General features: G+C 39.0%; 1 protein-coding gene across 1 annotated transcript in view; it reads left to right on the top strand.

Annotated features, from left to right (window-relative positions):
* SNX25 (sorting nexin 25) overlaps positions 1–14436 on the top strand; it is a gene marked incomplete at both ends in the record, with an annotated part of 64387 nt that overhangs the window by 17826 nt on the left and 32125 nt on the right. The window contains 3 exons of the mRNA XM_079534859.1: positions 2850–3022; positions 3889–4075; positions 9745–9815. Coding sequence (XP_079390985.1) covers positions 2850–3022; positions 3889–4075; positions 9745–9815 — 431 coding nt within the window. The remainder of the gene's footprint in view (positions 1–2849; positions 3023–3888; positions 4076–9744; positions 9816–14436) is intronic.

The following is a 14436-nucleotide window of genomic DNA, read 5'->3' as shown; positions in this document are numbered from 1 at the left end:
GTTGGCAGGGAATAAATGTGTACAACAGGAAGGCAAAGATGATGAGAAATGACTTCTGCATGCATGATGGTATAGGTGCAGTAAATACTCCAGGGTGTTGGCAGTCCCAAACAGACCTGACATTCCTTGGGATATTGATGCTGCATGTGGATGTGTTTAGAAAGATACTGATGGCGAAAGGGACTTTAATCTCGATTTGGTGAAATACTATGTGCATAACAGCTGGCCTTCATGCTTTGCACATGCTTGATCTAGTAACTGTGCGCTGTGTCCCACAAATTAGGTAAGTTTGTCCGGGAAGGTAGGGCTGTGTGTTAGTGTGTGCTCCCAGCTGGCGGAACAGTTGCCGCTTGTTTTTAGTTCAGGTTCTCTATCATTGTTCTAAATACCAGGAACTGCTTGTTAGGAATGGGTCTGCTGCCAGCTAGCAGACGCTGAGTGGATGTCACCTGTTCCCTGGCATTTAGCTCCTGCTTCTGGCGGTGTTTTGAAGTGGCTGATGGGGTGGCTCAACCTGTCCAGAGGAGGAAGACCTGGCTTCCCTGAGAGGTGGCTGCACAGAAATGGCCCAGACTTTCTGTCTGCCTGGGATGTATCCGATTTTGGATAAATAATGAATGCCTTTAGGGACAGCATGTGATGTGGTGGCTGATGTGTTGTTAAGGAGGCAGTAGGTTGTATCTGGAGGATGCAAGAGCAATGGAAATGTGCTGAGGAAAATAGCCAGGTATTCAGTTGCCGGAGAGAAGAGATCCTACCAGAACGAGATTAACAGCTTTTGGAGCTACATCAGCTGCACCACCTGTGCTAGTTAGTAATGAAATCTGCACATCTCATACACTGCTTCTCTGAAGAGCAAACAGTATTCACATCCAAGCTGTTCCAAGGGACTTGTTCTGAAATTAGTCTTACTTGTAGAATTGAAACCCTCTCCATTATCCATATTTGAATACAAAACATTTGATTTGGGACTGAATAAATAAGCTTCAGTCAAATTGAAAGCAAGTGACATTTTCACATTCTCCTTCTTCTGAATATGAATTTAAGAACCTGATTTGGCCACCTTGAAACAAATGACTTGTGCTATTACAGCAGTGTTACTGTTGCAGCAGATTTGCTCCTTTGTGGACTCGCTAGCGAAGACCAGTTGTGCAGTGCTGTCTGTCACTGGTAGCCATGCACTGATGCACAAGCAGAAATTTCTGGTTTGGCAGCATACAGTTCTTTTTCACTTTTCCCACACTAAGGCTATAGGCTTGGAGCAGCTCTGTGAGCCTCAGTTGGTTGATGCTAAGCAGGGCAGCAGCCTCCAGCTCTGAGAGGGAAGCGGACATATGGAGGATGGGACATGTAGCACCTGAGGGCCTTCTGCTGAGGCTCTGGGCCTCTGGGATGATGCTGTGTCTGTCTCCTTGTAATCACTGATTTGATCACCATGCTGTTTAACTATATATGTGTGGTTGGGCTGCCCCAGGCATGTGGATGTGAGAGGACTGCTAGAGCGCCTTGTCTGTGCTTCTAGAATCATTTTGATACAAAAGGAAATGTACCATCATGACCTCCATTATGAAGTTAGCATGGCACATCCAGTCAGAGGAATACTGAAAAGCCCAGGAAGCCATTGGCATCTGCAAGGAGGTGGACTGGTCATTGCTGGCTGTGCAGTCAAGGTGTGTGAGGTTTGCACCCTTACAGTGTTATGCTTCCCATTTTCACACTGGATATACTGCACTGACTGTTAACCATGTGCTCAGTTCTGATTTGCAGAACTGCTGATGTCACTTGTTTGGTGTTTGTTTCCCAGCTCTGTGGGAGTCACTTCTTCTATTTGCCATCCTTACTGAATACTTCTAAATTTATTTTATTTTTTGCTGTTGTTAATCCTCCTCTAAATCTGTTGCTTGTTTACAGTGTACATGAGTGATAATACCAGGTCTGTTACTATAGGTGTCTTGCTCAGAGCAGTGTGATGTAGTCTGGAGGTGACAGGCTGAAAACTGATGTTTTAGGAAAGCTAGGTCAAACATATGATATTGTCTGTTTGCCAGTTATGAAGGAAAGAACATACCTTCATTATTTAGCAGTTAGACCTGTTTCTCAAACCAGAAATGATCCCAAGTACTCTGCTTATGCAGTGGCTTCACACTGGCGGGCAGCTAAACTCTGTGGCTGCTTTCTCGCTGACCCTCCTCAAAGGAGGAGAGGGATAAAATACGATGGAAAAGAGCTCGAGGGTTGAGGTAAAGACGGGGAGTTCAGTCACCGGTTACCATGTGAGTAAAACAGACTCACTATAGGGTCATGAATGTAACTTATTGCCATCTATTAACAAGACTGGAGACTGAGAACCAAAAGCAAACTAAAAATACCTTTCCCCCATCCACCTTCTTCTACCTCCTGCCCCTGAGAAGTGTAGAGAAATGGGGGCTCCTTTATGGTTATTCTGTGCTCTTGGTCTTTTTTCCTTCCAGGTGTTGGACTGTTCTACTGTTTCTATTTGATGCAGCATTTCTGTTTTGGTGGGTGAAAACACCAGCAGAGCAAAGGAATTCGAAAATGTGTCATAGTAGGCTATAAATAAATAATAAAAAACAAACAAAAAACAAAAACAAAACAAAAAAGCAAAACAAGAAAACAAAAAAAACATAAAACAAAAACCCATTTAAAAATACACGAGAGTCAAAGTGTTTATTTACTGAAGTTTTTCTTTAACCTGATAATGAATTTTTCATGTTTTTAATATTTTAAAAAATTGTGAATAATCATAATAGAAGTGGTATGCAAGTTATGTCTCTCTCCTTCTTTCTCTTCCTTTTTTTTTTGTTTCTTTTTCACCTTTCTTTTCTTAGGCAGGAAGATCCACCAAGACCTTTTTTGTTGCACCCATGCTTGAGGAATTCTGATGAAGAAGTAAGGTTCCTGCAAAAATGTTCTCAAATTCTGGTGTGTTGTCTTCTACCCTCAAAGGATGTCCAGTCTGTCAGCTTGCGCATAGTCCTTGCAGAAATACTTGCAACAAAAGGTAGATGAAAGATCAGAGTTAATTAAACATGTACACATGTACGGTATTAATAATTACAGACATCTTTATGTATGTCTTGATGCTATGCTTTTAAGTACTGATATTTTATTTTCGGTGATGGCCAATTAGGCACTTTATGTTTTTCAAATTAAGCATGTACTTACTTGACTGTCCGGACTTGTTGCCAAGTTTCCTTACACCTTTCAGGATAAAATTCATTTTGTCTATTCCTTCTATCTTTTTTTTCCATAGGGGAACCCTTTTGCAGTCTTCAGTGGCACTAATTTTAGTGACTGCATGAGTAATTTTGACGTGTTGAGCTTCATTCAGATGCACAGAATCCATAGATGTGATTATGATTGAATTATGATACCAGACTTGATTTGTTTTAGACTTTCAATTATCCAGTTTTTTAATGAAGGTTTTCTATTATGCTTTTCATTTTATCAGATACGCTTTAATTAGATTATGAATATGCTTGCCGTTTTTTAATATCATTGAATTCAAACTCTGAAGTTATGAAGCTGTGAGAGCATTATGCAATTCAGTTCACTATACAGCCATTACAAATGAAAATTTAATGTTATAGTTTCCAAGACGCACAACAAAAGGAAAAATATGCTTGAAATTTCCCAAACGAGACTCAGCTTCATCAGTGTACATTAGTTTGGGTAATGGCACAAACAGTTTTATTATGAAGAGATATGCATGAGGTCTCAAATGTACTTTATAGTCCTGGAGACTGGTTTGAAATTCTTATTGATTTTTTTGCATCTATTCTTGCCTTTTGTCTGTAGTATTCTCGTGAAGTACAACAGTTACTCCTCAACATAAGGATTTTGTTTTAAAATATTTTTCCTCTCCAGTACTGAAACCAGTGGTGGAACTGCTGGGTGATCCAGATTATATCAACCAAATGCTACTCAGCCAGCTGGAGTACAGAGAACAGATGAATGAGCATCAGAAGAAAGACTACACATATGCTCCTTCGTATGAGGAGTTCATCAAGCTGATTAGCAGCAACACCGATGTTGAATTCCTGAAACAATTGAGGTACTTGATACTTCACTATAGCTTATTTGAAACTAAATATGCTGCTTTTGCTAGCCAGTTACTGAGATTTGAATGAAGTGTATTTTCAATTCAATTTTTTTTCTTTTGGTGAAGCAGAGACAGTAAAGATGACAAGCTACGGTATTCATTAATCTGTAATATAGTCAGCTTCTCAGTTTCATGGTAGAAAATGTTAAAAAATTCCACTTAGCTGGAACTCAGCACAGTTTGCAGTGTGTGATTTTCTGACATAGAAAGGTTTGAGTTCCAGCACACTTTACCAGTGACATAGAGGTGTTTCTGGACTGTTGCAGGGAGTTGTTTCCCAGTTGCATCCTTAAACATTTTGATGAACTGTGAAAAGTACCTTAAAGACGTTAAGAAAACCCTGTTTCCTACATATTCAATGTGCTGCTTGTTGCTGTTTCCCAGTAAAATAATATGTACACCCTTTTGTACTTATTTTCCATTCCTTTCAAAAAATCTCAGTTGCCACCTAATTTTCCTTCCAACTTCCATCATAACATACCCACATGCATCTTGAACCTGTTTGCTCAAGCGTGAGATGATCTTTATACTGGCTTTATATTTACAGCTGTGCTGTTTCTCCTGTGATTTCTGATGCAAGAGAAAGGATAAAGAGCAAGTGAAGCCTGGGGAGCAGGCCAGAGGGGTAATATCCAGATAGAATTTTTGTATTATTTTGGTTTTGTTGAGCATACTAAAGCTTTAGAAAGCTGTTGAACCCGTTTTCAGAGTACGGGTCCTAATCTGTCACCACTAGCCAGAACTGTTATTTTTCCTTTTCCCTTGCTCACTTTAATTACTGCCACAAGTCAGCTTTCTTCCTAAATGGCTGCAGCAACATCTGAAAGACACAAGCACATCGATTCCATTTGGAGCACTCTGGGGCATGTGTTGTGACCCAAACCTTTTGTTAGACTCAGCTTGATCAGGCCAAGTGATGGGTGTACCAAGATGGAATATTGTGGGCAGCATAAATACTTTCTGTTGTTCTTTTCCCTGGTTCTGAAACCACTTGCATTTCTGAGACAGGAAAATGCATTTAGGTGATGGTGAAATGATCTTGTTGCTTGGCTACTTACTGCTCATCTGCTGTAAAATTTGCTCTTTACTCTGGGCCAGTGTGCCTTTACTGAGAGCAGAAATTAGTCTCTATTAGACTCCATCTAAAACCTAATTGACGTCATATTTAGAAGCATAATCACACTAATGGATCTGCTTGTTTCAAAAGAAACCCAACTCTTCTGTTGTTTTTCTTCTGGCATATTAATGCACTCATTGTGCTCTCTTTTTAGCAGATAGGTCATCCTAAACTGTGTTCTCTAATATTGGGTAGTGAATTTGCTTCATGGAATTATATGGTTTTGGCTGCAATGAGGTTTTTTCTTTTCTGCCCTGTGGAGTCTGACAACCATCATTTTATGATATGTTCTGCACCCCATGTAATATTGATCAGTATTTAAATGGAAAATATTCAAGAAAATCTAATTTAATTTTAAAGAGAAAAATAGTGTTTGATTTTGAGGACTGTGCTCTTTCTTCTGCTGTGCAGAGCCTGTCCCTAATGGAAACATCCATGGAAAGCATTCCTCTGTGGGAAAAGAGATTCCTCTTCTTTTTGGTCTCCAGCACTTAAAGAGAAATGGGCCTACCTGTAGTCCTCTCCAAGTTAGATAGTATATTTTGTAAAGCTTTCACGATATGCCAAAGAGAATTTGCAGATTTATGTCAAGGAAACCAAACAGCGGTCTCTATATGGATGAGCAAAACAAATGATACTTGAGATGAACACACTAAGTAGTATTTCAGGTTGTATTTCCCATCCGCAAACCACGGGAGAAACTTATAAAGAAGAAATTAAAGAGTATTAGTGAATCACTGAATATCCTGAGTTGGAAGGGACCCACAAGTATTATTATCAACTCCAACTCCTGACTCTACACAGGACAACTTAAAAGTTAAACCATCTAAGAGCAAAATAAGCCCTTGGAACTCAAGAGAGCATAGTTAGGTTCCCTTAGAGTGATGGGAGTGGGGTGAGTGCTTCCAGTTGTCATCCTACTGGAAATAAATTACTGGTATGGTGTACTTAGCATCTAACTGGGAAACCTGTCTTTTCTGAAAAATAAAACTCATTTATCACAAGTTTTGTTTCCTGGTTTTACTTGGAAATCTTTTTTCACCAGCTATTCTGAGCTGGTGTATGGCATTTATGAATGTTCAGCCTCCTCCTATTGCTACTGATGTTGCCACGTAACATCTTGGAGAAGAATGAATTTAAGTAGTTACAATTTTTTGTGTAGGCTTAGCTTTCAGGAAATTATCCCGAGGCACTGTAGTTGCTGGGAAACTCAATATTTCTTTGAAACATCCCTGCTGTGCTTTATCTTGGCAGATGAATTTAATTACCGTCTATTTACTAAAATAAACATAAAATGTTTTGTTGAATAAAACAGTCTGTGAAGCACTGATAAAAATTCCTTAGACTCTTGACTGGCTGTGGCCAAGAAAGCTCAAGTTCCTGAATGCTCTAATATGTATGCATGTGACATTACAGCACAGTTACATCCCTAAAGACATCATTTAACCTGATCCTCCTGGGCCCAAACCGCCACCCCAGAGTATCTTTTCAGGCTGATCTCATTAGCACGGCCTTGTTAAGCTTTCTTGTGACAAGAATCAGATATATGTTATTGGTAAGTAGGGAAGAATTCTCAGCTAGATCATCAAATACCTGTGGGTAAAGGATTTTGTTGCTTTTGGTGAGGAGATCAGGAAGGAGAAGCTGTGTGTGCTGCATCTCCTTCTAAGGAAGTGTACCTGCTTTCTGCCTTGCAAAAAGGCTTTCCCTTAAAGGCTAGTAATGGTGCTAAGATTTTCTTAATCTTTTTGTTCCTCTCCGTGGTTAGAAGCATTGCCTTAAAGAAAAAAAAAAACAAAACAAACTATTGATTTTTGTGTTGGTTGTATGGTTTCTCTTTGTGGAACTTAAGTGCTGCAAGAACTATTTATCATTACTTCTGTAAAAGTTTTGAATTCACAGTTCATTAATATCTGTACAGGGCCTCTCACTTTGGTTCACTTTATCTCTTAACAGAATTTCTCTGCTTCTTGGAAACATCTTTCTGTTTTTGTAGAGGACATTTGTGGAACTGATGTTTATTTTTGTAAAAAGTAATTGAGAGTTTTCTGAGGATGTATTTTGTAATTTTTCTTTTTTCCCATTCATAGCTTTGTGTTCTTAAAATTAGGATTTGTTTGGGGGGAAAAAAAAAAAAGCTTCCAGGGAAGGGAATGTTGTGTTATCTACAAACTTCTCTCAAAGTCACCCTTCTAATGTTTACCTTTGTTGTTATGATGAAGTGAGGCAAAGTTTAATTTCTATTGTATCAAGTCTCCACAAAGTGTGTTGTCCTTATTTCTTTCAAGAAGAGAGTTATACAGGGAAATTTCACCCTCGTTTCTCCTCAGATTTAAGTTAGCATAGATAAAAATTGGAAGGCTGCTACGAATGAGGAAGGAAAGATGATTTCTGCATGAGATGTGAAATGAATTTACTTCTGTCAGAAGAATACTGGAGATAAGACATGATGAATTAACGTAGTATGGAGTAAACAGTGATAAGGAAATAAGCCAGCCATGGTGCTGGCTGCTTCTTACTTCTGCTTTAAAAGTGTTTTATTTATTCTGTTATTAATAGAGCAGCAGAAGGTCAATAAGCAATTCATGGTAAGAAGGGCTGTTATCTCATGTTCTGTGCTGTCTTCTACTTAAGATGTGAGGGAAAGGGATGAACGTGACGAAGAGCTGAGGAAGAGATAAGAGTGGGAAGGTACATGTGAGACTGTGATTGGTCCTGTTTGTTGTGTACAGTTCACTTCTTGAAAATCAAATGAGCATGTCACTTCTTCTAGAAGTTTCAGAGATGTTTACTCACCTGTCACCACAGGGTGTGCAGCTAGAATGTTCAGACCAAACTTGTAGAGAAAATGGGCTGCAGCCTGGCAGGTCAGTGTGACTGGGGTGGTGGTTTGGGCCCAGGAGGGTCAGGTTAAATGATGTCTTTGGTGATGTAGCTTGGAGCATCTCCCTTAAAGTAAAGAACAGAAGAAAAGGCTTACTATTGTATTGATAACGGTAAGGTATAAAACCAGGAACGTGAACAAATGGGTGTAAATTTTGGAAGAAGGGAAGCTGTAGAAGTGGGGACCACCTTCCATATGGTAGTATTTATTTGGTTGTCTGTTCTGTGGTATTTGGTAATTTCATCATGTCCAGTGTTTTTAACCTTAGAATGCTGGAGTGAGGTGAGTGGCCCATTTTACAGATGAAAGAACCAAGGCACCAAAAGCCTAAGTGAGCTGCTCAGAATTGTTAGGGAAGCCTGTGTCTGAGCAGAGAGTTAAACGCAGGCTCCTTGTGGGGCTTTTCCTACTCCAAAGTATTGAACAAGAACTATGGTGATGGCTGGAAACGAGGGAAAAATAATGGCAAAAGGAAATAGGGTTAAAAAATGAAATATTTGCAAACATGTTATCATAGAATTACTGCTTAGGTAAATCAGCTTCTTGAGTTTCTGTTTGGTGTTGAAGGAGTTGTGTAGAATCAGGATCACTGCAGAAAAAAGCACCTGGAAAGTGTAGTTGTAAGTGAATGTAGGCGGTACGCTTATGAAAAGGCAAAGATTGTCCAAACAAACACTAAAAAATTTACAGGAGGAAGGAAGGATGGGGAGAAATGGATAACATTGGTGAACCATAGATGAAGGACCATATATTGTATGGGTCACAGGTCTTCTCTTAAACAGAGGATTAAGTAGTCGTGGAAGACTTCCCATGGGGCACTAGGCTTTATCAGAGAGTTGATTGATCGAGGTTAGGGAACTCCTACAGAGATGAGTTAAATTTACTGGAAGACTTCTTTATTACTGGTATTACTAGTTTCCAAAGTAAATGTTCTGAGAGAAATGTGAAAGGTTGCCGTGACCCGGATTTTGATGTTTGTAGAAGATTTAATTGGAAACTGTTTCCTTTGCTGTTACAAAACTGATGTTAAAATTCAGTTTACTAACTGTGGTAGCTGTTTTGCATTGTGTATAGTATAGATCTGAGTGATAAGCTGCTTATAATTATTCCTCGGGTGGAGTACTTTAGAACTTTTTCCTACCCCTAGAAGTGCAAAAGCTCCATATATGTACGCTAGCTAGAAGAACCTTAATATACAGCTGTCTGATCTTGAACTGAATTCCCATCCTAGTTTCCTACAGCAAATTTGTATTTACTCTTCATGTTAAAGGCATGACTTACTGTGTTTACTAAGTGTCTGTGCCATGGAAACATTAGAGAGAAAGGAATACTATTGCAAGTTGGGAGTTTTCCATTTGTTTCAAGACTGTCTTTTTCCCTGCTCTCTTCCCTGTGTGCACATTGCTTAGGTTGTAAACGTACTGAGCAACAGCTCAGTTTTAAGGGAAGGGAGAGGTGTTTTTTATTCATTCTTAATTATGCTGTATAAGGAATGTACTGTAAAAAAAAAAAACAAAAAACATATATATATATATATTATAGATAGGTAACAATTAACACTGTCGTTTCTTTGTTTTCTTTCTCTCCTCCCTCTTTATCTGCTGCTGTTTTTAAAACTAGGTATCAGATTGTAGTGGAAATAGTTCAGGCAACCACAATCAGCAATTTTCCCCAAGTGAAGAGGCAGAAAGGTAAGAATCCTGTTTGTTACCAGTCATATCTGTTGTTTTCATTTTGCAAAGCTATCTGAATTCCAGAAATAGATCAGTTTATGGGGGATTTTTAGACGGATTTTAGGAATGCTGTGCAATTAGTATCTCAGTTCTATTTTATTTGCCTGATTGTTCTAAAATCTCCATGGTGTATTTCCACCCCCCTGCCATACTGTTCCCATCTAAGCTGATGGGTCAAGAAAAAGATTGCAGCTATATTTTTTTTAATCTTCAGAACTTGCTGCATCTTGGATTTCTGGCACTGCAAATTCTTATGCTGAGAATGTTGCTTGCTCTTATTTATTCCTGCAATCCATTCTTTAAAGTATCTGTTCTTTCAAAGCACAGAATTAGGAATTACAGTGTAATTATTAGTCAGACTTTATTTTGACTCATCATATTGCATTTTTATGTTGCAGTACAGAGTGCTCTTAAATCTCTCTGCATTGATTTGGCAACGTCTACCTTTTGAAATGCATGTGAACTTGCATCTTACATTTGTGCTTATATTGAAGATGTATATACTTTTTTATGGGTGTTCTCAAAATGTACCAGAGCTGTGGGATATCTTCAAGAAATTTTATTGATGGAAAAATTATCAAACAAAATTTTTGCTTGAACAGATACGTTTGAGATCCACCTAACCATAATAGAAAACAATGGACAGTATGAGTTAAAGGAGTTTACAAGCAGGAGGGGATCAACATATTTTATGGTCTGATAATGACAGGACAAGGGGAGATGGCTTTAAACTAAAAGAAGAGCAGATTTAAGTTATCAGGCATGTCCTGATATCAGTGCAGCCCATCACCCACAGTTTTTATGAAGACTGTTCCAAAAGTAATGCCTCTTATTTTATGATGTTGGCCTACAATACCCGCGGCAGATGTTGGTGGTAGAGCAGTAGAGGTTGAACCTTCCCACCAATATTCATTACATTTTGTTGCTGTGTGACAGATGGCAGCAGAGAGGCAGTCTGACAGAATGATTTCTGGTATGGAAGTATGTGCGAAGCAGAGCTAATGCTGGTGACTTTGTTGAAAAAGTGTGTTGTGTAGCTGAGAATTTGCTCTATGAAACAGTGTTATTGTGCTCTTTGTATTTATTCTTGTTACTATGAAAATAATTAGAAGGCATTTCTTGTGCTGCAACCTTCATAGGTGCAGCCATAGACAATTTTTCATTCAGCGTAGCTCAGGCAAGCCAGGGGATTGAACATTCATGGATTAGGTGTTAGGAAGAGGGTGTTGAGGCTGCACAGAGTGCTGGGGGTGCTTCTTCCCTGGAGGTGTCCAAGGCCAGATTGGGTGGGACCTGGGCAGCCTTGAGCTGGTGGGGGGCACCCAGCCCCCAGCAGAGGTTGGAGCTGGGGGGCATTATGGTCCCTTCCAACTCAAGGCATTCTATGATTCTGTTATAAGAATGGATTTGTTTGTAAACTAAACCAAAGAGATCTTGGGTTTAGTTCCTTGTGTCACATAGGAAAGCTTTTAAAGGTGATATGGGTGTAATGGAAGAAAAAATAATTTAGAAACATAGAGAAGAAGCACCCCAGGAGGCACGGGGTTGGCTGGGAGACAATTTGATTATTAGTCTGAAGAGTTTGGAGTCCGTCCTTGAATTTCTGAAAATACAACACTGATGTACATTTCTTTTACATCCTAAAATAGAGTTAGATATCCATCCCTGTGGGGTATATTGATTGTACCAAAAGGAGGCAAAGTTAGCATTAATTTTTGTGCAAGCATGCATCACAGAGAAATATTAACATTTCTTAGATGAGAATTGAATAGAAAATGTGTTTCATAAAGTAATAAAATGAAATGGGGAAGTTAACTCTGAGTGCATTATGAAAAAAATCAATCTTGCTAAGCTTGTATTTCCATTTGTGCAGCACTGTTGCGTGAAGAATTGATTTGGGGAATATATTTTTGCAGTTTAGGCTCCTGCAATTAATTACTGATGATCATTTTTTGGTCTCACTGGAGTTTATCCAGTTAACTATACACTGAGCACTGAAGAGAAGAGGCTTTTCTGAAGCTGCAAGTGCCTTGCTCTGCAAAATAGATGTAAAAATCCTGGTGCTGTTTGTTCTGACAAAGGAGATAAGTTAAGTTCCACTTATTCTGTGGTTAAGCTGATTCTGCATTTTTTTTTTTTTTATGGCCTCTTGTGGAACAGGCTTCCTAGTGGAGTGGTCGATGCCCCACACTGTCAGTGTTCAAACAGTGTTTGGACAGTGCTCTCATTTATGTACTTCAGGTTTCTGTGCGGCGGTCAGGCAGTTTGAAGATCCTTCCAACTGAGCTTTTATATTTAAATAACTGTTCCTCAAAGAAAATGATGTCTTTTGATTTGTGTGGAACAAAGCTGTAGTTCAGCTCTAGCCTACAGTACAATCCTATTGTAGTTCAGCACATTAAAGGCAGATTTTTTTACCTTTTATTTTCTCTACTAAGGCTTTCATCTCCATAAGTTTCCAGTCTCAGTCGGTTCACAGCAAAACTTTAAGAACAACCCCCAGACTGTAGAGGGTTAAGTACATATTTGTAAAGGGTTTTGTGTTTTGGTTTTCTTGTTTCCTTTTGAAGGAGTAAAAACATGTTTTTTTTTAATCTGATGACGGGTCTGAAGGAGAGTTCAAAGAAAAAGGATCCGTCGTACCTGCTTTAAGCATTGGAATGAACACACATACACAGAGCACAGCTTTGCGCCGCGTGGAAGAAAACAACCAAACAGGAAAATCAATGCTCATAGAACAGACCACCACTTTAGTAGTGTTACCATTTCATAGTTTCCTTTCTTCATGCCAGAGCATATCACTACCTTGCGCTGCTAGATTTCATGGTGAGTAGCTATAAACATGAGCTTTTTGCAAAATGGGAGTGTTTACACAGTCCCATTTTTCTTTTTTTTTTTTTTTAATCTCTTTCCCCAGTACCTGTTTGCCTATCTGTAATCGTCTGATTGGTTAGTGTGTGATATTGCCCTTTCTCTACTAGTAAATGAGCCGCTCTCTTTTGTGTAGTGGGTATCTCTTCAGTTTGATTCCAGCCTGGGGTTGGTCTTGTAGCTATTTCCATTTTCTGATGGCAGGGTTGCGTTGTGAACGCGCCTTCATTGTTAGTGCCTGGGTATTGACTTAGGGCACATAATAAAAATAACAAACAGCTTGAGGCATGGGATTTTCCTGACATGGTGTTTTCAGTAAGAAAAGGTACAGCAGCAACTGTGAGAAGCAGTTGATGCGGCATGAGTGGACAGCAGTGAGTGGCTAGCTGCTATGTAATGAAGTAAACTGTGCAAGTACAGGACCAGCAATAAGTAGGACTGAACAGGTATGTGTACCTTTGCAGTTGATTGATGAGACCAAAAATGTTTTGGTTTACGATAAGTATTAGGTGTTTATTATTTAAGAATAAGTTGCTTGAGATCATGATGACTTCTAATATGAGCTATGGTCCCCTGACTTTGTATGGCTTGATTCAGTAACAACAAAGTGTGCATTTAATGCTAGTGCACAGAGGTGTTTGAGAGGAATGTTTGTCCCTCAGCAAGGACAAAGCTCTTAATTTAATTCGTGTTGGTGCCACCTATTGGCAAAATGTCTAGCTGTTAAAGCTTTTTAAGAAAAGCAGAAAGTACTTTTGAACATCATTGTATTAAACCATCTCTAGTGGAAAAAATGGCATGTTATAGGGCCTTTTTTCAGATTTCATTATTTGAATCTTCTGGCATATGAGCCTAGAAGAGCAAAAGAAAGTGTACAAAAGCATCCAATCCATTTTAAGCAATAGGTTTTGCATTTGACTCCCTGAGAGAGTCAAATATCTTAAAAAGCTGAGCAGAATAATTTCAGAGGTTTACAGTGCTGTTGTAGATGGGTGATGTAACTTCTGTGTCCAGGATTGTGTTCAGTCATTGCTAAAGGTGAACAGTAAGAAACCTAGTGTAGCATTAATGTTTGCAGAGGTGCTGACAATTTATTTTTGGGGTTGTGCAGGCCGTTGTAAGTAGAAGCTGTTATCTTGCTTGCTGACACTACATTCCCCATTCATGCATGCACAAGATTGCTGAAGCCTTCAGCATTTGCTTTTTCTCCTAACTGTCCTTCTATATACCCTCTTCCGAAACTGTCAGCATCATTGCAGCAATGACTGTACAAGGAGATTTGCTTTTTAGTCATCCTTATTTCATCTTGTTGATATTTTTGGGCTGTGTTCTTTTCTTGAACCACACGTGCTCTGGTTGGAAAAATAATATCTTTGTACATCTTCCTGAAAAATGAAAACCAATATACAACTTTATCTTACCTTTTGGTAAGAATTGATCTCTTGGAAATACTGAATCAAATTTGAGCCTCCATTTTAGGAATTCCATTTTTCTGTACAAAACGTGTATCCTTTGCGTTTTGAAAGACTACAAATGCTTACCTGAAAGTTTGCTGTATGTAGTTGTCTTCAGGTAACACCGAGCAAATCTCTTTGAGGACAGTTTCCAATATTCTGAATGGATTTATTTTATTTACCTTCTGTTTTTCTTCACCCTCCATCATCGGTGTGACAGCATGATGTCAACGGTTTATGGGCTGGTCCGGCCC

The sequence above is a fragment of the Tetrao urogallus genome (genome assembly GCF_951394365.1).
Source record: "Tetrao urogallus genome assembly, chromosome: 4".
Lineage (NCBI taxonomy): Eukaryota > Metazoa > Chordata > Aves > Galliformes > Phasianidae > Tetrao > Tetrao urogallus.
The sequence above is the reverse complement of the archived record's forward strand: the minus strand, read 5'-3'. Positions and strand labels throughout refer to the sequence as shown.